At 38.6% G+C, this 24709-nt stretch overlaps 2 protein-coding genes across 3 annotated transcripts in view; both read left to right on the top strand.

The window, feature by feature from the left end:
- The window catches only part of NUP35 (nucleoporin 35), a 283449-nt gene that overhangs the window by 195312 nt on the left and 63428 nt on the right, over positions 1-24709 (top strand). The window lies entirely within an intron of this gene.
- On the top strand, positions 1231-23143 carry DUSP19 (dual specificity phosphatase 19). 2 transcript variants are annotated; one of them, XM_050752221.1, is made up of 4 exons: positions 1231-1825; positions 6181-6227; positions 9735-9887; positions 18586-23143. In XM_050752221.1, exons 1-4 carry the CDS (start codon positions 1600-1602, stop codon positions 18811-18813), a joined length of 654 nt encoding a protein of 217 aa, XP_050608178.1. In that variant the 5' UTR covers positions 1231-1599; the 3' UTR covers positions 18814-23143. The 2 variants fall into 2 exon arrangements, with proteins under 2 accessions (XP_050608178.1, XP_050608179.1); XM_050752222.1 differs by having other exon boundaries at positions 9853-9887; positions 18586-18643.

The raw sequence follows: 24709 nt of genomic DNA, 5'->3' as shown, positions 1-24709 counted from the left end.
AAGTGCTGAGATTACAGACATGAGCCACTGTACCAGGCCTGTTCTCTTTCCAAGAGGGAGAAATTTGGTTTATATCTTGGTCTGCTGAGGCTGCTCTAACAAAATGCCATAAACTATGTTGCTTAAACAACCAAAATAAATTTTCTTACAGTTCTGGAGGCTGAGAAGTCCAAGATCAAGGTGCTGGCTTATTCAGTTCCTGGTGAGAGCTCTCTTCTTGGCCTGCAGACAGCCAGCTTCTTCTTATGTCCTCATACTGTCTTTCCTTGGTCCATACAGGGGAGCTGGAAGATCTCTTTCAGTTCTCCTGAAGCCACTAAACCCATCATGAGGAGTCTACCCTAGGGTCTTAGTCTAATTCTAAATTACATCCTAAAAGTCCCATTTAAATACCATCACCTTGAGGTTTAAATCTTTAACATATGCATTTTGAAGGGACAGAAATAGTCAATCCATAATAGTTGAATTTTATGTCAGAAAGTTTCAACAACAACACAAATTTTAATATGTGGTATTGGAAGAAAAGTTTTCATAAGTGCAACTTCTTCATTTTATATATGTGTTTATACATTGTGTTGAAATTCATTTAAAATTACATTTACTTTAATAGGGGTTTGAAAATTTTCTCTTTAAAGGAATGTTGTGATTTCTTTTGCAAAACTTTTTTTGGTAATCAGAATCATCGTTCTATAATTTATTTATCTGCTTTATAAATTTGGATGCTTACACAACTGATTTTCTTAATTCTTCATATGGAGGGACTTGCTGTAATTCTTCTTTAGGATGTATATTTACTGTATGAAATGAAAACGTAGGCTGAAAGTCAAAAAATACATACATTTTAAGCTCTTGTCTATCTACATATATGAGCATGAATTTTAAAAAGATATCTTTTTTCCCAGTTTATTTAAATTGTTGCCTCACAAATATGCAAAACAACTTTATCTAGTAAACGTTCCTCTTGCATTAACAGCAAAAGGAGAATGTGTGAAGGATACAGGAAGCGAGAAACAAAGTCCGCTCTAGCCCTCCTGGACTAGCCTAAAAGCAGACGGGCAGGAAAGGCTTTGGGACATAGGGTGATTTGCTAGGTGACTCCGCCGGTCTCATTCAAGCGGTAGCGATACACAGGTCAGCCCGGATCGTCTATGGTCGCTGCCGTAAGTGACACCAGCAAAATATATCAGAAAATCACTGCCTTTAAAGAAGGAGGACACGTCATCCCTTTCTCCAACGAAGTCTTATATTTTACCATTCTGCGTGTATTATAAAGCTAAATGTAAACAGCAACAATAAGAAATCTCCCCCAGTGGATCCCTTGAGCTTTTCGGGAAAATGCAGATTTCTGGCTGACAGGAAGAAGAAACAGCATCCAATCAGCACTTGTGTCTCAATGACCAATCAAATTTCGCCTTACATTGCATCGCTGGGAGAAACGGAGCTGGACGACTCCGTCTCTCGGCCTGTGGCTGCTGCTGTTACCTGGATGGGCGAGCACCTCTGAGGCTCTTTGTTACCTGGGCAATAAGGAACTAGCAGTTCAGCCCTTCTCTGTGCCTGCTGGATTGTTTGTATTTGTTCCCAGCCTCTGCTCATGTAATGCACTCCCTTAACCAGGAAATTAAAGCATTCTCCCGGAATAATCTCAGGAAGCAATGCACCAGGGTGACAACGCTAACTGGAAAGAAAATTATAGAAACATGGAAAGATGCCAGAATTCATGTTGTGGAAGAAGTAGAGCCGAGCAGTGGGGGTGGTTGTGGTTATGTGCAGGACCTTAGCTCGGACCTGCAGGTTGGCGTTATTAAGCCATGGTTGCTCCTAGGTGAGTACATCGACTTGCCACTAAATCATTGAGTCCTTTTAGCCAGATTACGTTCTCATTTTCCCCCTTTATGCGTAATAGTCTGTATTATCAGCTATCCTGCCGAAAAGCTGAACTGTTTCCTTTTTTGGATACGGAACTTCCATTAGCCAGCTACAGCCGTTTCTGCCTCACAATGTACCCATAAGAAGCATAGATGCTATTCTAGTAGCACTTGGCACCGCATGTTTGAATTTTAGCAAAGCTTTCTTCCCGTTTCTCTAACTTCTCTGGAGAATAACACATTGGTGTTGTGTTTTCTCGGATTATAAAAGATACAACTTAAAAAAAAAAAAAAAAGAATGTATAAGGCAGAACTACAAGTGACAATGGTTAAAGTTATAGAAAAGTTAATATTTGAAATAGTCCTGTGCTTGCTGGCCTGCGCAGCTCTTACAAACCGTGCGGAATACATGCCTCCTGTGGCCACGTCTGTTCATGGTGTCTGTTTTTGGAGTGTTTAAGAGAAGGAGATCTTTTATTTTATAGCTATGAGTCTGAAGATTTTGTGGTTTATTTCGCATTATGGAAATACTGAGTCCCTATACAAGCATAGTTCACAAATAGCAAATGAAGCAAGGTCATAAAAGTACAAACTTGTTAATTTGGCAAGAATATGGTATGGTGTTCTTAAAAAAATAGTCAAGAATGTTTTCAAGTACGTCTGAATTATTTCTGTTTATGAATAGAGAAATTAAGACTTGGGAAGACTAAATGACGTGTCACTATGCTGCGAAGGCATTCTTGAATAGAGAGAAGACTGACAAATAGCCCAGGTATTGTTCACCTAGTGTCTCATTCCTTTGCAGAATCCTGCGAAGTAGGGATTATCAGCTTTGTTTTACAAATAGAAACCAGGATTTAAAGTTGGTGAAATAATTTACACAAGGTAACACACCTAGTAAGTAACAGAGCTAGGCATCAAGCCCAAGTCTGATGGACTCCTGCTGTCCATTGTTATACGAGGCTGCCTCACATAGACCAAGTTTTCAGTCCTGCTCTGCCTCTAATTTACTAGATTAGCTGGTGCAAGCCATTTATCCTTTCTGGTCCTCCAAAAAGCCATCTGTAAAGATGAAGTAACAGTATCTGCTTATGTCATAGGATCCTCCTGAGGTGGTGGTTGTTGTAAAAGGTTTTTGATGCAAATCAATTGCAGTATACATATGTTATTAAATATTATATGAATTGTTACATAGGCTATCTTAAAATTCACCAAATAAATGTCTCTAACTAGTTTCTGCAGCCCCGTGAAAAATTATACCATATTCTTGTGACATTTACAGTGAAAAATTGAGTTATTTAGGTAATCTGAAAAGTTCACCTAGGCCTTGCTCACCATATCTAGGAAAGAAAATATGCCACGGCACATTTTTCAGTTATTTTGGCTTCCACTGTAGTAATCATGGCTTGGAATAATTATGGTAGAATTTTCATATATCATTCACCAATTTAGGGTCTTCATGAACTTTGCTTATTACTATTATTATTATTTGTGGACTTATCCAAAGTGAATTAATCAAGGTAGTGTTCTGAGATTGGGGTTGGGAACCTCCCCAGGATAGTGGAAGAGTCCTGGGAGGAACTTCTGAAACTAGCCCTAATAAGGTCTTCTCACTGGACCAGGAAATGGAATACTTTCATCAGGAACAACCTCCCCTCTTCTGAAAGTGCACCTTTTTCTGCCTAATTACAAGTGCCTCATTCCTGAAGGACCCGTGGGTGGTTCCACCTACAGTTCTTCTACATGAATGTTGAAAGAGTTGTTTCTGACCAGACTTAGTTTATGTCTGGGAGACTGGGGTTGTTTGCAGGTTGGTTCTAAGAGCTTCCTTCACCTCCTCGAAGCGACACAGCTTCTTCCCAGCATCGCATGCCAAACAACTTTTGGTTTTGGTAGTGAATAAAGAAAACAAAGAGTTGTAAATATGTAATCTTTTTTAGTTTATAAACTCTAAAAAATGATTGCATTTAAAAAATATTACATAGGCCCTTGAACCATTTAAAGAATGGATGAAAGATTTTAGATAGCATTTTTGTCCTAGGCTTTGAAAATTATATATTATAGACAGATAGATATTTATTATTTATTTATTTATTTTGAGATAGGGTCTCAAAATAAATCCAGAGTGGAGTGCAGTGGCATAATCTTGGCTCACTGCAACCTCCACCTTCCAGGCTCCAGCGATCCTCCCACCTCAGCCTCTGAATAGCTGGGACTACAGGTGCACACCACCATGCCTGGCTAATTTTTTTGTACTTTTTGTAGAGATGTGATTTTACCATGTTGCTCAAGCTAGTCTTGAACTCCTGGGCTTGAGCAATCTGCCTGCATTGGCCTCCCAGAGTTCTGGGATTATAGGCATGAGCCACCGCGCCTGACTAAATCACCAAGTTTCAATTATTTGAACCTATTTTTTCCCCTGGAGTTGATTAGGGCTTTCTACATTAGAAAACAGAATTTTTTAAAGAAATGAAGTATTTCAAATTTGTAGAAAATTACAGAAACTAATAGACCATTATGTATACACCATTCAGCTTTAACAAATGTTAATATTTTGATAGGCTAACTTTTAAGTAGAATAAAGCTGAATGTGAGTTCAGTAAGGAACCTGTAAGCTTGGTATTATCAAGAGGATATTGGCCGAACAGCATACTTGCTGGCCTTTCTGCTACCTAAAATCACATTTAAAAAGTTGGCTGAATTCCCACATACGTAGCTTAAAAAAAAAGTTTATGAAATAGAACCTAATTCAGGAAAGTAAAATGCTTGAAATCTTTAAACTGTGAAACTCACTTTATTTGAACTAGTTATTCTCCATATGAACTTGCTTATTAACTAGAGCCAGTTTCCAAGTGTGGGAGATCTGGTAAGCCGGCTGTGACAGAAAGATTGTAGAAGGGCACAGCCCTAGTGGTACATGGAGTGTGGGTGGGATCCTGCAGGCCAACAGCATTTGCTCTAAGCTACTGGTTGTTCCCAAACCGACTGGCACGAAGTCATCTTGTGGGTGTATGGTTTTTGTAATATCCTTTTTTAAGTTACAAAATAAAGAGATGTTTATTGTAAAAAGTCAGAATGAGCATAAAGAAGAAAAAAAATCACCTGCAACCCCACTATTAACATTTTGTTCTATATATACTTCCTGTCCATTTTTTAAGCACATACATATTTTTTGTTACAAAAATGGATGATAGTATTTTGTAACCTGCTTTTATCACCAGATACATTGATAACATTTTTCTTTCTTTCTTTCTTTCTTTTTTTTTTTCTGAGATGGAGTCTTGCTCTGTCATCCAGGTTGGAATGCAATGGCACGATCTTGGCTCACTGCAACTTCCACCTCCCAGGTTCAAGCAATTCTCATGCCTCAGCCTCCTGAATAGCTGGGATTACAGGTGTGCACCACCACACCCAGCTAATTTTTGTATTTTTAGTAGAGATGGGGTTTTGTCATGTTGGCCAGGCTGGTTTTGAATTCCTAACCTCAAGTGATCTATCTGTCCGAGCCTCCCAAAGTGCTGGGATTATAGGCAGGAGCCATCACTCCTGGCCACGAACATGTTTACATGCTATAAATATTTTACCACATTTCTTCTTTCTCTCTCTCCCTCTCTTTCTTTGCTTTCCTTCCCTTCCTTTTCTTCCTTCCTTCCTCCTTCCCTCCCTTCCTCCCTCCCTCCCTTTCTCCTTCTTCTCTTTTCCTTTTCCTTTTCTTTCTTCTTCTTGCTGTGTCACCCAGGCTGGAGTGCAGTGGTATAACCATAGCTTACTGTAACCCCAAATTCCTAGGTTCAAGGGATCCTCCTGCCTTAGCCTTCTGAATACCTGGGAATACAGGCACACACTACCACGCCTGGCTAATTTAAAAAAAAATTTTTTTTCTATAGAGAGAGTCTCACAATGTTGTTCAGGCTTATGTTTCTTATTTCTAATGGTGGTAATGGCTGTATGTATTTCACTATGCAATTGTACCATTTTTTATTTAATGCAACAGCTATTGGGCTTTTGCTGTTCTTTTGTTTTTGTTTTGTTTATATTACAAACAATACTATGGTGAACATTCTTACAGCTAATCTTTGCAACATCTGTAACTTTTAGGACAAATTTTTAGAAGTAGGATTTCAGAGTCCAAGAGTTTATGTAGGATGACTCTTATCAAATTGGCCTTCAGAAAGTTGGACTAAGGTCCTTCCAAGTTGTTCGTCTTTTTTTTTTTTTTTTTTTTTTTAGTAACAGAATGGCTGTACAAATTTATATAAAAGGTCAAGATGATTATATTTATGTTCAAGGTGGTATCATTTATTTTTTCTAGGGTCACAAGACGCTGCTCATGATTTGGATACACTGAAAAAGAACAAGGTAAAAAAATGCTTTAAGTTTGGCACCATATACACAGAATATTTTAGTTGTTTTATTTAGGAAAAACTGTATTGGTGCATCTTTGGTACATTATGGAGTTTACTTGGTAACATTTTCGCTATCATTTTAATAGAGTTGAAAAATAATTGGCGCATAATTCAAATATGTGGATCTGTAATCTATCTTTCCAGTTTTACATTCTTCTTGATCTCCTTCATGTACCCTCATGAGCCTGACCTTGGAGGCATGTCTTTCTTGCCTGTGTTTATGGAGTTCCTCTGTGTGGGATAGGCTTTCCCTCATCTCTATTTGTCCAAGACTGCCCAGGCCTTAAGTCCCAACTTAAGGCCTTCTGTCATGCCACGTCTTCTGTAATGCCATTTCCAGCCATTCTACTCCATACAACTGATGTGATTTATTACATATTTACTCAAAAGAATTTTTAGCCCTCTACCATTTTGTTGAGCACTGTTTCAGGTCATGGAATTGCTGTCGTTGAAGGAGTGCAAGAGATTCTTGTTCACTTGAAGCCTATGACGTAAGGGGCAGACAGGGAAGACAGACAAGCAGCTACAGAACAGCATTTGTGTGCTTTGATGGGGAAGTGCAGGGTGCTATAGAAGTGCAGAGGAGATGATGCTCTTAACCCATGTTTGGTTTGGTTTGTTTTTTGGGGGATAGGTGAGTCAGGGGAGACTTCCTGGAGGAAGTGATATTGAAGTATTTCTCTGAAGAGGGTGGGAAAGGAGTAGACAGCCTGTAATCCCAGTGCTTTTGGAGACCAAGGCAGGAGGATTGGTTGACCCCAGGAGTTCAAGATTACAGTGTGCTATGATTTTGCTACTGTACTCCAGACTGGGTGACAAAGCAAGACTCTATCTCAAAAAAAAAAAAAAAAAGGGAAGAAAAGTGTTCACACAGAATAAAAGATATGTGTGAAGGCCAAGAAGCAAGAGAAAGGCTGATGCTTTCAGGGACAGAAAAGTTCAGTGGCCCTGGAATAGAGAGTGTGAGAAAGAAGGGCACTAAAAGACAAGACCAGAGAGAGAGGTAAGCATGAGCCAGATCCCAAAAGGCCATGTAAGCCAGAGTTAGTTGTTTGGACTTGATCCAAAAGACTGTGGAAAGCCACTGAGAAGTTACCCAGAGATGTAACAGGATCAAATTTGCAATTTAGAAAGATTTCTCATTAGAAGCAGTGTGGAAAATCCATTGGAGGGTTGCTCAAGTTAGAGATAGGGAAACTGGTTATAAAGCTGTTGCAGTAATCTAAGGAAAAGATGACAATGGCTGAGATTAAGATGTAGTGGAGATAGAATTACATAGCTGTGAGGGGTATTTTAGGGGGTAGAATTCTTACAATTTGATTACTTATGAGGCAGGATAGGGAGTGGGGCTAAGGGAGAAGGAGGAGTCAAGGCTGATGTCTCACTTTCTTTGGTAACTAAGTAAGGTTATTGTTCCATGAGATTGAAAACAGCGTAGAAGGAACAAGCTTTGAAGGCAAAACTGTGTGCTTAGTTTTGAACATGTTAGATTTTGGGTGATGTGGATCATCTAGGTGGGTAGATATGTAGGGTCTGAAGTTCAGAATAGAGGTGAATATACAGATTTAGGAATCTTCAGCTTTTAAATAGTTACTGAAATCATTAGAATAGATGAAGCTGCCTGGGGAAATGTATAAAGTAAGAGAGAAGAGGGCCTATAACAGAATCTTATCATAGAACTGATAAATTGAGGAATATCACCCTATATGGAATGATCAAAGGAAGAAGAGTCTGCAGTGGGAAAGGAGGATCCAAAAGAGGCCAAAAGAAGGTAAAACAAAAAGGTGGTGTCGTGGAAGCCAAAGAGAATAGTGTTTTAAGGAGGAGAGAGTCAGCAATGTCAGATACTGCAAAAGTTTAAGTACGATTAGGCCTAAATTATGTTCATGGGACTTGGTGACAGAGAGGTTGTTAGTGCATTTGGTGGAAACAGTTTCATTTGAATTGGAGGCCAAAGCCGTATTGCAAAAGATTGAGAAGTGAGGAAGTGATGGGAAGGGGAAAAGAGAGAGAGGAGCTATAGGTGAGGAGGGGGGATGGGAGAGCTTTCAGCATGTTTTAAGGCTGATGGTAGAAGAAGAAATTGAAGATACAGAAAAGCAAGAATTATGACTATAGGGAGATGCCAAGAAAGTAGGAAGCACTGTGACTCCAAGCACAGATTCTGGAATGAGCCTTATTGAAGATGCATGAGCACATCCTTCATTGTAATCAGAAGGCAGAGGGGAAGTACAGATGTGGACAAAGTTGTTAGTTTTTTTTTTTCTTTTTCTTTTTCTTTTTTTTTTTTTTTTTGAGATGGAGTCTCGCTCTGTTGCTCAGGCTGGAGCACAGTTGCATGACCGTGGCTCACTGCAACCTTCACCTCCTGGGTTCAAGTGATTCTCAGCCTCTGGATTATCTTAATGGACTTTCTACATGGCTTTCTTCCACATGTTTGGTGGCCTCTAAGAAAAGGGGCTCAAATACATAGATGGAAGAGGAGGAGGTTGCTCAAATGTACCACCTGAAAGAAAATTTTTTACAACCACCCCTCCCCTTACTTTTCAGCCAGATTAGTTCATCAGAATCTCTGGGTATGAGACCCTGTGGTATTGATAGTTTTTAAGAGTTCATCAGGTGACTCTAATGTGCAGTCATCCTGGAGAACCATTTTATTAAGTAAAGAATATGAAGGAAAATAGGGAAAAATAGGGAAATAATTCTTGAAAGGGAAGTTGTGTACTACTGATATACTTCTCCTATTTAAGTTTTTTATATGGATATTTACAGATTAATTCAACAAAGATTTTAAGCATTTTCTGCTAAACTCACTGCTCATTCGCTTATAACACTAAGTTAAACATGGTCCCTACCCTCATGTAGTTTCTAGTGCAATGAAAGAGACAAACAATCTCTAAGTGGTATGAGCTGTCATAGGGCAAGTCCAGGGCTATGAGAATATATAGGCCAGGTGTGGTGGCTCACGCCTGTAATCCCAGCACTGTGGGAGGCGGGAGTGGGAACGTTACTTGAGGCCAGGAGTTCAAGACCAGCCTGGGCAAAAAAAGCGAGACCCCTCTCTGAAAAAAAAAAAAAAAAAAATTAGCTGGGTGTGGTGGTACACTCCTGTAGTCCCAGCTACTTGGGCGGCTGAGGCGGGAGGATCACCTGAGCCCAGGAGTTCAAGATTGCAGTGACCTATGATTGCATCATTGCACTCCAGCCTGGGTGACAGAAAGAGACCCTGTCTCTACATGATGATAATAATAAGTTAAAAAAAAGGGTGGAGGGGAGAGAGAGAGAACATATAGTAGAAGGAGCACTTCTGGTGTGGGTTGAAGAAGTATTATCAATCAAGTGAGTCGCATTTAAATTTTTTACCTTTCTTGTTATAGATGTCAACACAACACCCCAGTCTCTTTTTAGATAACCTAATTCATGGGATTTTAAAAAATCATCTTTTTTCTTTCTCTTTAAGGTGACTCATATTCTTAATGTTGCATATGGAGTTGAAAATGCTTTCCTCAGTGACTTTACATATAAGAGCATTTCTATATTGGATCTGCCTGAAACCAACATCCTGTCTTATTTTCCAGAATGTTTTGAATTTATTGAAGAAGCAAAAAGAAAGGTGAGTTTTGTTTTGATCCATAGTTCTTCAGAAGCAGAAATTTGAAAGTATGGATCCATTACCCAATCTTTATTGTTTTTATAATGAATCTCTAAAAAACCATTATGAAATTTCCCTTCTAACAATGTTTCATTATTTCCTACAATTATTTGGTTAATTGCTCTTTTTTCTTTTTTTTTTTTTTTTTTTTTTTTTTTTTTGAGACGGAGTCTCGCTCTGTCGCCCAGACTGGAGTGCAGTGGCGCGATCTCGGCTCACTGCAAGCTCCACCTCCTGGGTTCACGCCATTCTCCTGCCTCAGCCTCCGGAGTAGCTGGGACTACAGGCGCCCGCCACCACGCCCGGCTAATTTCTTTTTGTATTTTTAGTAGAGACGGGGTTTCACCGTGTTAGCCAGGATGGTCTCGATCTCCTGACCTCGTGATCCGCCCGCCTCGGCCTCCCAAAGTGCTGGGATTACAGGCTTGAGCCACCGCGCCCGGCCAATTGCTCTTTTTTCAATAAGATACTTAGTTTTAACATTAATTCAGTTTCTCATTTTCCTATGCCTTACTGAGAAATGTTCAGAAATAAAAATCCTCTACTTACTGAGTTTTCGTCTGTAAACATGTAGCTAGATTTCCTTTGAGGGTTTATAGCCACCTGACCTCTGACCAGTCTGCAAGATATTCAGGGGGACTATAAAACAGAGACTGCTCTAGACTTGTTAGTGTATTTATGATGATTAACATGCATTTCATTTTAATGAATGAGATAGTTATTGTGAAACTGCATTTTTAGCAGTAAAATTTTAAGGCACTCTAAGGACTAAATGTGTATTGCTTTACTTAGATTGTATGAAAATGCTGATCAGAAGCTGTCTGTTGGTTTTCTGAAGTTAGAAGACCAATGGCCAATGCCATATGGTACTTCAATCTTGTTATTGGATTCAAGTCAACATTCTGACAGGCAAAGTTTCTAGGTTGGCTGTTATCAATAATTATTCCTTGAAATAGCATCATTTTTAGTCAGCAAATAATTCTCACAGATTTTACGTAAGATACGTAGGTGGGAAAGTAGAAGCATTTACAGAGAGAAATAACTCTTCTGGAACACCTAACAATGAGAAGATTACAATCAGGTTTAATTGAACTCTGGCCTACCTTCTCTCCCTTCTACCTTCTCTCCTTCCCATTTTCTCTCCCTCTCTCCCTTCTTTCCTTTCATTTGGTAATATGTATTGAATGCCTTAGGTGCCTAGCATTGTTCTACTTACCTTTCCACTAGACTACCTGGAAAATATAAAACTATTCCATTCTACTGTTCATCAACTTTAATAGCAGATACAGTCATGTGCTGCATAATGATGTTTGGACTGCATATATGATGGTGGTTCCATAAGATTATAATAATATATTTTTACCATACCTTTTCTATGTTTAGGTATGTTTAGATACACAAATACATACCATTGTGTTACAGTTGCCTACAAGTTAGTACAGTAACATGCTGAACAGGTCTGTAGCCTTGGAGCAATAGGCCATACCATTCTAGTTTGTGTGAGTCCACTCTGTGATGTTTACAGCACAAACAAACTGCCTAACAACACATTTCTCAGAATGCATCACCACTGTTAAATGATGCATGACTGTATTTGAATGGAAGCAAAGGAAGAGGGTTTTTGTTTGTTTGTTTTTTGTGGTTTTTCTTTTTTTTGAGACGGAGTCTCGCTCTGTCATGAGGCTGGAGTACGGTGGCATGATCTCGGCACACTGCAAACTCCAGCTCACTGCAACCTCCACTTCCCGGGTTCAAGTGATTCTCCTGCCTCAGCCTGCCAAGTAGCTGGGACTGCAGGTGCACACCACCACACCTGGCTAATTTTTTGTATTTTAGTAGAGACGGGGTTTCACTGTATTGCCCAGGCTGGTCTCGAACTCCTGAGCTCAGGCAGACTGCCCGCCAGGGCCTCCCAAAGTGCTAGGATTACAGGCATGAGCCACCGCACGTGGCCAAGGAAGAGGTCTTCTAATTCAAAGCCTAATATTGGCCATTCTGTTTTCTTGTGAAAAAATTTACAGGCTCTGGATTGTAACATTCCAGTGTGTGAGTTAATAGTTTTAAAAATAAAAATGATATTTCTGTATTAGCTCCTTCTCTAAGGAGATGTAGAATATGCCAGAGATGGGAAAGTGTAGATGTCATCCATATTCATATTAACATTAGAAGAGATGTAAATATTGCAAGTAAAAATTAGACAGGGTAATACTATCTAGAAAGAAAAGCAAGAGATTGAATATTCTAATAAGCGTGGAATTTTAAATAAATTTAAAAATAAAGTTTGCCTTAATTTGGGCCAGTAAATTAGAGTGGATTTTAGCTTGAGTTTCCTAAAAACAAAGCTTGAGATGAGGATTTAGAGCTGATGCTTAATTTGAGAGGTACAATCTGTAGGCAGTGAGAGTGGCAAGAAAGGAAAGTGATTCAAGGTGGGACGAGAAGGAATACAAAGTGATGCATTTACCCTGCTGGGCTCATTGCACAGTGAGCTGACTGTTGGCTATTCAGCAGGTATAGCTACTCTACCACCCAAAATATCTCTGGACAGGCAGTACCAAGAAACTGTACCTCAACCCAGCCTGGGAGGGAGGAAGGAGAGAGAATTTATCTGCCTGGCTTCCTGTCAGCTTCTGTTTCCCATTGGCCAAAGTTTGCCAGTGGGGATATAACCAACCCCACAATTCTGGGTTATAACATTCCACTCCTTCAGCGGCCATCTCAAAGCCAAATCTAACACCCTGTAATACAACTTTTCAACCAAGTTGAAAAATAGAAAATCCAGGACTCAGAGTACGCCTGTCTATGCTGTGGACACCATTGAAGAAGAGCTCCTTCTTTGACAGGCAAAAGTGAATGGACCTAAGGGGAGAGTAGTCAGTCATGGAGGTGGTAGCTGAGGTGGAGTGTGCTGAGAGGGTCTGTGAGATGGCGGCACCACGAGAATCTGAGGAGTTGCAGAAAATGTTTCTGATAAGATGAATTAGATTTCAGCAATATGTTCTACCCTCTCAAGCCTTATGTTTTATACTGGGATCCTAACCTCAGCCAGTATTTGCCTGCCCTGAAAACTCAGTGCATTGACACAATCTCAGCTTGCTGCAACTCTGCCTCCTGGGCTCAAGTGATTCTCCTGCCTCAGCCTCCATAGTAGCTGGGATTACAGGTGCGTGCCACCACGCCTGGTTAATTTTTGTATTTTTAGTAGAGACGGGGTTTTGCCATGTTGGCCAGGATAGTCTCACGTGCCTGATGTTAATTGATCCACCTGCCTCAGCCTCCCAAAGTGCTGGGATTATAGGCATGAGCCATCATGCCTGGAAGGCTAATATATATTTAGTTTTAGCAATAGAATTCTTGAATTTTTTTCATTTGTTTTAGAAAAGATCTCTTCATGCCTTTGTCTATTTGATATTCAAATATTGTTAAATTTAATTACTCAGTGAATTACATGTTTCAAAACTACCTTTCTAGGCCTAGTTTGTTGTTTTTATCTTTTTACATACCATTGCCAAATGGAATGGTTTCCATTTCCCAAGTCTTTCCTCATTTCCCTCTATACTTGCAAAACTCTGTTTGGTTTCTCTGTCCTTCCTTTATGCCTAAAGGGACAGAAATACACCTGAGAGGAACAGTAATGGTAACTTCTATAGCCCAGAGTCCTTTTAGAAACTAAATTTATTTGTCCCCTCTTTTTACATGCAAAAGGTGCAAAGTATGACAATGTATATTTGATATTTCATGTTTGTTATTTATAAGATAACGATTTTAAAAACATGATGTAAGTAGTCTATGTTCTTTGTAGAAAAAAATGGAAAAAATTAAGATACTTCCACACTTAGATATAACGATTGTTAGCATTTTGATATATTTTTCTAGACCTGTATATATATTTTTATAAAAATAGTATCATACAGTTTAAATTCTTTTATAGCCTGCCTTTTTTTTTTTTTTTTTTTTTTTGCAACTTCATGACTTTTATTTGTGGTACCTGTGCTTTATCTTGAAAATACCTTCTCCCCCTGCCCCAGACAGTGGGCTGGGAGGGGGCAGCAAAAAATAGAAGATGTCCCTCCCTATTGCACATGGACCCTATGTACAGGCCCACCTGGCTGAAGCCAGCAGGACTCTTGGCACATTCTTGGATCCCTGCTCAGGAGGGGAGGGCTGACAGGGTGACATCACATGTGAGATCTGGACCTTCGGGCAGCCACTCTGGTCCTGGATACTAATATTTGCACTTCTTGGTCCTCAGTTCCTTCCTGGTCCCATCTCCGGCCCTGGTCCCCTCTGTATAGCCTGCTTTTTATACTTAATGATTCAAATCATTTAAAATTTTTGCACAGTATTATGGTAGTTGGTGATTCTATAATTTATCTTATTTCCTACTGTGAGACATGTAAGCTGTTTGTAGTTTTTTGTTCAATATAAGTAAAAGTTCGTTAGAGAAACATGGGTCTAAATAAGTACCTAAATTCACTAAGTTTTTAGATGCTTCTGTTACCAATAGAGGGTCATGACTGCAAGTTGTCCAGGTTCTTGGCATTTTGAACAAAGAATTGGACAGAACGCCCATCGAAGCAAAGAAAGAATGAAGCGAAAGAGTGAAAGCAGGGATTTATTGAAAGCGAAAGCACACTCCACAGTTTGGGAGCAGGCCCAAGCAGTGGCCCAAGGGACAGGATACAGAAACTTCTTGAGCCCAAATATCCGCTAGAAGTTTCCCAATGGCCACTTCATGCTCACCTCATGTAAAGGAAGTGGTATCCTGCAGTCAGTCTGATTGGTTAGAGAAAGCAGCCAACCAGAGGCTTAAGTGAAGTTACAAAGGTCAGACTCCTGTGCAAACATCTGATTGGTTTCAAAAAGCAACCAATGAGAGGCTAGGGTGAAGTTAAAAAGTTACACTTCTATGCAAACAAAGACTTGGCCTGCAATCAATATGATTGGTTGTGGACAGCAAATTTCCCATCTGCATGCAGAAAAAGTGGGGGGTTTTGCAAAGGCAGTAGCCCTCTGGTCCTTTTGTTACTTAGGTGTGGAAAGTTAGGGTTTTCCTTTTAATTTAGTGCTAGGAAGTCTGCGTGAAACAGCCTTAGGTTCCCTGCTGCCAGACCCTATTCTCTTGCCTTACTTCTTCCAGTTTGTTTCAAAGCAGCCTACCCATCACTTTTTTTGTGTTTGTCATATTTACATTCACCTCTACTACCGTGGATAGTCATGAGTGGACTGTTGTGACCTGTGCTCCTCATAGTGTTGTCCGGTTTGCTACCAGATCTCTGCAGGATAAGAAGGTTGTGCCCGAATATAAACCAAGACATTGCTTAGTTCTTTGAGAGATTTTGGCTACTCCCCCACCCCACCCAAACGCTGAACTAAGGAGTATATTTTTAGTGACAATTGATTTTCATTCCACTGCAGAATTCTTATTTCATCATAGGTGACTGTCAGGCACTTGCAGACTATCACATTATACCCAAGGTTTTTAAAGTTCTGGGGCACATGTACAGCATGTGCAGGTTTGTTACATTGGTAAATGTGTGCCATGGGGATTTGCTGCACCTATCAACCCATCACCTAGGTATTAAGCCCAGCATGCATTAGTTATTTTTCCTGATGCTCTCCCTCCTCCTACCCCACCCCACCCTGACAGGCCCCCAGTTTGTGTTGTTCCCTTCCATGTGTCTGTGTGTTCACATTGTTCAGCTTCCACCTATAAGTGAGACATGCGGTGTTTGGTTTTCTGTTCCTGTGTTAGTTTGCTAAGGATAATGGCTTCCAACTCCATCTATGTCCCTGCAAAGGACATGATTTCATTCCTTTTATGGCTGTATAGTATTCCATGGGGTATATGTACCACACTTTCATTATACAGACTATAATTGATCGGCATTGAGTTGATTCCATGTCTTTGCTATTATGAGTAGTGCTTATGCCCAAGTTTTTGTTTGTTTGTTTGTTTGTTTGTTTTGAGACAGAGTCTCACTCATCAACCAGGCTGGAGTGCAGTGGCACGATCTCAGCTCACTGCAATCTCTGCCTCCTGAGTTCAGGCGATTCTCCTGCATCAGCCTCCCAAATAGCTGGGATTACAGGCACCCACCACCATGCCCAGCTAATTTTTGTATTTTTAGTAGAGATGGGGTTTCACCATGTTGGCCAGGCTGGTCTCAAACTCCTGACCTGTGATCCACCTGCCTCAGCTTCCCAAAGTGCTGGGATTACAGGTGTGAGCCACCGTGCCTGGAGATGCTAAAGTTTTAATGGAAGTTAAATGTAAGGAAAAACACCTGGGCTTGGCTCAGTTACCGTTAAGGAATATTAATTACTTATTCTGAGAAGATGTGAGGGATACACATTGCTGCCCTCCAGGAGCTTGCAATCTAGTTGAAAACTGTAATGGCACAAGAACAAAGACAACTCTGTGAAATGGAAATAACATAGCATAATTACTATCTGCCTATAAGTCACTACTTGCCCATAGCAAAATGGTGATTTTGAATTTTTGAAAGAACACTTTCCTTTCAGAAATGCAGAACAAATTTATTCACTTAGCAAACAGTTACGGAATACCTACTGTATGCCAAGAATTGCACTAACTACTAGGCATACAAAGATGGCCAAGACATTCCTCCTGCCCTCATTTCACTTGGAAAGAGGCAGTCTTAGAACAGAAGTCAGAATTAGCTGTACCAAGAAGAGCAAAAGTCTTCTAGGCATAAGACAACAGCAAATGCAAAGAAAAAAAAATGCTTTATAAATTGTTTGTTACTGTTTTGAGCTCTGAAAAAGGGATACAAAGCCAATAATTTCTCTGGAAATACTTTCAAGGACAATATGATACCTAACGAATAATCAAAAGGTAGAAAGTAGGTAAATTGAAAAGCTGTAGAAAAACAGCTATTATATAAAGTAGAAAGAAGAAGAAAATAATATCATTTTAAAACATTAGCTAAAATTGGATGCACATTGTGTAAGACTGAAAATAAAACTAGTTTCATGTTCAAAAGCCTATGTATGGATCATAAAGTAAAGCCGACTAATATATAAGCAGGAAATATTAAAAGTGACATTGAAGGGTATCTCTTGCTTATTAAGCTTATGATTGCAAGTTTCTTTGGAGTATCTAATTAATTTGTTTTATGCTAAATGAAGTTCATTAATAATTTTCATCAGTTACCTTAATATAATTTTTAAACATCTTAAGTTTTGTAAAAATGGGCTATTGCTACAAAAAGTTTCCAAGGTGTATAGTGAATATTTGTGTTTTGCTTTTCTTATATAGAAACTGCTGAAGTTTGAAAAGGAGTCATAAATATCTATAGAAAACAGTATATCCCACAGTAATGTAAGATGTGAAAAAAGAAAGCAATTGATATTGTCCTTTTTTATATGAGGATTTTCAAAATGTTAACTAATTTTGTTATTAAAAATTTGACTTTCTTGAAAAGAGATGCACTTGCAAGTTTGTTACAGCAGATCAAGGAAAGGAGTTTTGCAACAGATGTATGAATCAGAAAACTACCTTGCAGAAGTAAAATAATCTGATGAGTCATAACAGTAGTATTGTTAATATGTGCTCGGGGTAGAGGGTTTTTGGTAGCATATTTTTTTCCTCCTGCTCTCATCTTTTTTTGTGTTGTACCAAATAAAGAATCAGGAAATGAAGTAACTAAAATGTCTAATTCTGGAGGGTATGCTCACGGTTCACCACGTTTCATTTAGATCATTAACTTTTTAAAGGCTTCAGATGGGCCAAGCTGTATCAGTGCTGTCCCATCAGATCTATCACATTCATTATTAATACAATATTGCCCCCATCAGCATTGGTCTTACGCTGTGTCTCTTTTCACTTGGAAAGTATCATTTGCAAGTTACCTGAAACGTTTTTTCATTTATTGACCTCATGCTGGTGTCTGATTACCTTTTCCACTTCACATTGTTATGAACTATTTGTATCACATTTTACTACCTCATAATTTTAAATATTTTTAAGTAACTTCCTGCCAGAATAAAATATGTCCAAGGGTGGAAAATGTTTTCCTTGCTGATTATTTAAACAGATTTGCAAGCCACTGACACTAGCTTATTTATGAGAACACTAAGTATACTCTGGAGTATTTCTGGCTCTCTGTTTAGTTTATACTTATGATTTTATTTTATGTTTTCACATATATTTCCTGTGTTTTTTTTCTTATTTATATACACTTGTCTACTAAGTTCTTAGGTTTTATGTGTACTTTACCGAAACATTTGGCTACTAAGTTGTTAGGTTTTCATGTGTACTTTACTGATACATTTGACTACTAAGTTATTAGGTTTTTGTGTTTACTGATACATTTGGCTACTAAGTTGTTAGGTTTTAATGTGTTCTTTACTGGATTACTTTAGTTTAGTGAAAGATACTGTTTCAGAATTCCAAACATCATTAAAGCATTTCAATCATGGGTTAGTAGGTAAGGGAGGTATAGGTTGATTGATTGACTGATTGAGTGTCCATTTGTTGTGGGTAATGAATTTTATTTCAGTAATCAAATAAGTTGAATCAAATAAATTGATAAAATTGAATATTTACTTTATAATTTCAAGTAGTATAAGAATGTGCAATTGATTTAATAATCTTTCTCAAATGAATAATGAAGTTTTTTTTTTTTTTTTGTAGGATGGAGTGGTTCTTGTTCATTGTAATGCAGGAGTTTCCAGGGCTGCTGCAATTGTAATAGGCTTCCTGATGAATTCTGAACAAACCTCATTTACCAGTGCTTTTTCTTTGGTGAAAAATGCAAGACCTTCCATATGTCCAAATTCTGGCTTCATGGAGCAGCTTCGTACATATCAAGAGGGCAAAGAAAGCAATAAGTGTGACAGAATACAGGAGAACAGTTCTTGAGTTGCCTTATAGCAGACAATGGACAACTGTAGTTTCTGAACTGGCTTCTATAGCCATCTTTTCCCTTCTTTGGAGAGTAGCAAAACTCCCTTTTTTCTCTTGCCTTTTTTATGCATAAATGGAGGTCAATTTGAATGTCCTGACCTACTGTATAAGTAAATTTCAAATGTCATTACTTTCTCTTTGTTATTATAATGTGTGGTTAAATGCTTTTTTAAATTGCTAAGGGAAAACAACAAAGTATTAGTAATCATTGTTTTCTGTAGAAGAAAAAGGTGTACATTTAAAATGTGTATTTAGAGCATGGAGAGAATCATTTAATTAATAAGCCTATTTTTCTGTTCCAGCAACGGTTTTTATTAAGGAAAAGCTTGAAGTGCTACTTAACTTACTATTTCAGAGGGAAGTAAATTTCTTTTTAAAGAATCTTTTTAAGATTAAAAATGAATACCTTAAATCTCCCAAAAGAGATAACCAGTATCTGAAGGTTTATACAATATTTATATAGTGGCTACACTATTCACAAAATTCCTGTGTTCTCTTATGAAAAATATACACTTTTCATTTTGTTTTTCTTCCTCTTCTTTCTTCTTCTTCTTCTTCTTCTTTTTTTTTTTTTTTTTTTATTTGAGATATAATTTGGCTGTTGTCACCCAGGCTGGAGTGCAATGGCACAATCTCGGCTCACTGCAACCTCTGCCTCCTGGGTTCAAGCGATTCTCCTGCCTCAGTCTCCCAAGTAGTTGGGATTATAGGTGCCTGCCACCATGCCTGGCTAATTTTTGTAGTTTTAATAGAAACGGAGTTTCACCATGTAGGCCAGGCTGGTCTTGAACTCCTGACCTCAGGTGACCCACCCACCTTGGCCTTCCTAAATGCTGGGATTACAGGTGTGAGTCACTGCCTCCGGCCTCATTTTGGTTTTTTCAATTCTATTGTCTGCATTCATTTCTTTCTTTCTTTCTTTCTTTCTTTCTTTCTTTCTTTCTTTCTTTCTTTCTTTCTTTCTTTCTTTCTTTCTTTTCTTTCTTTAATGTATAGATGTTCTCTCATACATTCTTGTGAGCTTTGGTTCTTTGAATAGGTGATCTATTCTCTTACATTTTGTGCTTTTTATCCTGGGTGCCTAGCATTCTGTTTTTTGATCCTATGTCATAATTGTTTGAGAAAATGTTTGATACTGCGAGATCATTGTTCAGTGGTCTGTTTTCTACTTCAGTATTCTACCAGAGAACATATTTTTTAGGGGAGAAGGGTTATGGTTTTGTAAGAAACTTTAAATATACTTTTAGGAAACCCACAGTCATTTACAGTTTGATTTTTTTTTTCTTCAGAATAAGGTATACTTAATTAATTAGCACAGTTTCGTTTCTTTTCTTTTTTTTTTCGAGACAGGGTCTTGCTCTGTCACCCAGGCTAGAGTGGAGTGGCATGAACACAATGCACTGCAGCCTCTACCTCCTGGGCTCAAGCAATCCTCCCACCTCAGTCTCCTGAGTGACTGAGACTACAGCTGTGCGCCACCACCTCTGGCTAATTTTTTTTTTTTTTTTTTTTTTTTTTTGTAGAGACAGGAGTCTTGCCATGTTGCCCAGGCTGATCTCAAACTCCCGCCTCAGCCTCCCAAGTGCTAGGATTACAGGCGTCAACCACCGTGCCTGGCCTGATAGTTTCCAAATAGTTTTTCATGACTTAGAAGATACCATTGCCATGTAGATTTTATTTTTAAAAGTCTTGAGCTCTTCTTAAATACACATTATGGAGAGCAAGCATAGATGGAAAGTGCATATTGAGCACATCTGTGCATTTGAGAAGGCAGGCTTTCATGTGCTGTCATGAGCAAAAAGTAGAAGTGATAAATGCAAGTTATGTTTTGAGATTGCTTACACCCTGACAAGATGCCATCACTTGTGATGTTATGAACTCTTTGCTTCTGCTGAGAACCAGTCTAAATATAATCAACTGACAGTGAGCTGTTTGAAGCCAACCAAGGCAGGCAGAACCCTCTTAAATATGAGAGTGATGTATAGTTTCTCTCTATGGTCAGTATCACTGGATGAGCCTTCTTTCACAAGAAAGCATGTATTTAAATACATTTTATTTTGCTGAGTCCTGTTTAGTTTTCAGCCATTAAATGTCACATGAAGCCTTGATAGAATTTGTTAATAATGGATCGTGTATTATTATTATTATTTGAGATGGAGTTTTGCTCTTAATGATATTATTATTATTTGAGACAGAGTTTTGCTCTTACTGCCCAGGCTGGAGTGCAGTGGCGTGATCTTGGCTCACTGCAACCTCTGCCTCCCAGCTTCAAGCGATTCTCCTGCATCAGCCTCCCAAGTAGCCGGGATTACAGGCATGTGCCACCATGCCCAGCTAAGTTTGTATTTTTTTGGTAGAGACGGGGTTTAACCATGCTGGTCAGGCTGGTCTCGAGCTCCTGACGGCAAGTGATCCACCCACTTTGGTCTCCCAAAGTGCTGGGATTACGGTGTGAGCCACTGCACCTGGCCTGGATTGTGTATTATTTATGTCTGTGGTTTATATACTTAATAGTTGCTTGTAGTGACCTGGGTAAGATTCAAACATTTGTCTTTTGTATCTTCTACAGAAGTGCTTTGAGCCTCAAGTTTGTTTTAATCTTAAATTGTAGTTCACTGTATTAAAATAGATCAACGAATATAATTCAGTCTTTTAGGGGCACCAAGTAAAACATAAGGTCGTATATACTATACAATATGTTTATTGCGCTTCCCATGGAGATAAATCGCTCTGTCATTCCTGGTTATTTTTAAAAAGGATCTTTATCATTACGATCCTCTTTCTCACATATTGTAAACTTAAAAGATATGTACACCAAATATAGGTCCGTTTTAAATGAGAAGAAAAATATTTCAAGGAGTTTTTGCCTCTTTGTTTTTAAATAGATTATTCTGCCATTTTTTAAAGGAAAGGGAAAATGAAAACAGTATGTCTTTTTTAAACATTGAAACCAAATATAGAGGCTTTAAACAACAAACTGAAAAAGATGAGTAGAACAAAGGCAGTGGAGCATACAATACAATTCTATTTATCTGAGATTGATTAAAGTTAATAATTTTTTAATGTTTTTCTAATTTTGTGCTTTAAAATAGGTTTCTGATTACATAATATTTGAATAAAAAACTCAAGAAGCATGTAGATTTTTGGAAAACCCAAACAATATTTTTCTTAGATTTTTGGAGGCAAAATTTAGACCAACATAATAATTCAAAGACAAATATTTCAGAGGAAATGGAGTATAGTATTTAACATTTTGTTTGCAGTTTTACTTTTTCTTCCCTTCTTCCCTACTGAACCTTGATTAAAATGTATGAATACGGATTTTTTTTTTCAGCTTATACTCTGATCATTTCAGTGGTAGTGGGGAAACCTGAATTTGTCAGCATGATTATTTGTAACTCAGATTGTTCAAATGTATATAGGTAGTCATAAATATAGCAAGTATAAATCAGATATCATCTTATAACCTTACAGAGTTAACCCAATGAGTCAATACCTTTATAAGCAAAACCATGATAAATTTAAAAACAACAGAAATGTGGTATGATTACTTATTTATTTGTTCCAGGTGACTTTATATAGTTGATTTTTGTGTCTGAAGGATCCTGAACATATTTAGTTACCCTGTAGTTATTTAGGAATTTAAACCAGAAGACTTTGAAGCTGTATATTCTTGCAATACATAAAATGGCGTTATAATCAGCAAATTTATGGTTTGTTTCCATTGATGTACACTTAAAAAATAACTTATAGTTAGACTTTTCTATTTCAAGTAAGGCTTTGAGTTACTTATTTTTATACATATTCATCATGTACCCTTTATTGTTTCTAGGTGTTGATATACTTTAATAAAAATGATATGTTTAATATTTCTCCATTAATGTATTTCTTTGAAGGTGTTTGTTTTAAAAGATGTAACACTTATTTACTGTCAAATTCTGGGTTAAAAAATCTGTTGGTGGCCAGGCGCGGTGGCTCATGCCTGTAATCCCAACTTTTTGGGAGGCCAAGGAGGTAGATCACTTGAGGCCAGGAGTTCAACACCAGCCTGGCCAACATGGCAAAACCCCATTACTAAAAATACAAAAATTACCCGGGCGTGGTGGTGGGTGCCTGTAATCCCAGCTTCTCAGAGGCTGAGGTAGGAGAATCGCTTGACCCTGGGAGGCGGAGGTTGCAGTGAGCCGAGATAGCACCACTGCACTTCTAGGTGACAGAGTGAGACTCTGTCTCAAAAAAAAAAAAAAAAAAAAAAAAAAAAAAAAAAAAAAAAAAAAAAAAAATTCTGTTGGCAAGACACACAGTTTTATATTTTAAAATGTAAGTTAGTTTAGATCTATGAAGATTTGTTGTTCCAGTCTCTTCAAGAAATGAAAAGCCGGCTGGGTGGGGTGGTCACACCTGTAATCTCAGCATTTTGGGAGGCCAAGGCAGGCGGATCACGAGGTCAGGAGTTCAAGAGCAGCCTGGCCAATATGGTGAAACCCTGTCTCTACTAAAAATACAAAAAAAAAAAAAAAAAAAAAAAAAAATTAGCCGGGCATGATGGCACATGCCTATAGTCCCAGCTACTTGGGAGGCTGAGGCAGGAGAATCGCTTGAACCTGGGAGGCAGAGGTTGCAGTGAACTGAGATTGCGCCACTGCACTCCAGCCTAGGTGACAGAGCGAGACTGTCTCAAAACACAAAAAAGAAAAGCTAAAGTAAGAGTTTATAATTGGCATCACTGTGGACAAATTGGCAATGAAAATTCAATAGAACACCTTATTTAAGTTAAGAGAAGATGCTGAATTACTGTCAGATTAAATTACCCTACATTCTAACCATTACTGCATTGAGATTATTTGTACATAGTGAAGCATGTGCCTCCCACGCTCATGCAAACAGGCTGTTATATCTTTGACTTCATTGCTGACTGCTTTCTTCCTCTCTCTGCTTCAAACCCCTTGGCCTCTTTGCTGTTCCTTGAAAACACATAACCAAGGTCTCCCTTCACCCCTGCTGTTCCCTCTACCTGGAGCACTTTTCCCCTAGAGATATCAGATCTCTGTTTGAATGTTACCTACTTAGTAAAGCCTTCCCTGACCACTTTATTTAAAATTGTCCCCTTCCCTAACTATGTTGTTTATCTACAGCAAGCATATAAAAATGCATGTGTATCATATCAGGAATTCAAAAATCGCTTTTTAGGAGGAAGGGAGGAAGGAAGGGAAAAAAAGGATACATGTTGTTACAACAATAAGCTACCTATTGAAGATGACAGTTGAAGCTCTGGCAGATGACCCACAGTGTGGTGTGTAGCCATGTTCTGACAGTGCATGAAGATGGCAGTTTGGAATGATAGGTCTAAAACAGGATCCACACAGAACCCCAAACAGCAGCAAGTATCTGTGCCCTTTTTCTACGGTAAAGTCTATCAAATTATTTAAAAGTTAAAAAACTGATTACATAACCAGCAAGAGTATCCAGTATAATAGGATTTTGCCTTCACTCTAGATATAAAAGAACAACTATTTATGTGCTAATGATCAATTTATTGTCTGTCAACTCCAAGTCCACTCTTTATTGGCCACTCTGCAAAAGTGGCGATTTGCCCTTGAAACGTTTTTCCTTTGACAGCTGGAATGATGTCACACTTTGTCAGTAGAAGATTCTGTGTTGAAGGGGAGGGGTTTTTCTACTTGGTTCTGTTGTGCTTGCTTGTCAAGTTTTCAGTACAGACGATTTTCCCAGTGTCAGGATCATACAGTACTCACAACTTCACCATTTGGTCCTATTGTGCAGGTGGCTTCTCCAGCACTTGGCATCTGCAGCACCGCCCCCTCCCTCCACTGCCACCCCGGCTAGCAGC

This window comes from Macaca thibetana, chromosome 12, assembly GCF_024542745.1.
Source record: "Macaca thibetana thibetana isolate TM-01 chromosome 12, ASM2454274v1, whole genome shotgun sequence".
In the NCBI taxonomy this organism is placed as follows: Eukaryota; Metazoa; Chordata; class Mammalia; order Primates; family Cercopithecidae; genus Macaca; species Macaca thibetana.
Note: the sequence above shows the minus strand (reverse complement) of the source record. Positions and strands in the feature narration are given on the sequence as shown.

What these genes read in the sequence shown, in the direction of transcription:
- DUSP19 (XM_050752221.1), top strand. Translation starts at nt 1,600, where the DNA reads ATGCACTCCCTTAACCAGGAAATTAAAGCATTCTCCCGGAATAATCTC. An exon ending in ATACACTGAAAAAGAACAAG is followed by an intron (nt 6,228 to 9,734) that starts GTAAAAAAATGC and finishes TTTCTCTTTAAG; the next exon opens with GTGACTCATATTCTTAATGT. An exon ending in TTGAAGAAGCAAAAAGAAAG is followed by an intron (nt 9,888 to 18,585) that starts GTGAGTTTTGTT and finishes TTTTTTTTGTAG; the next exon opens with GATGGAGTGGTTCTTGTTCA.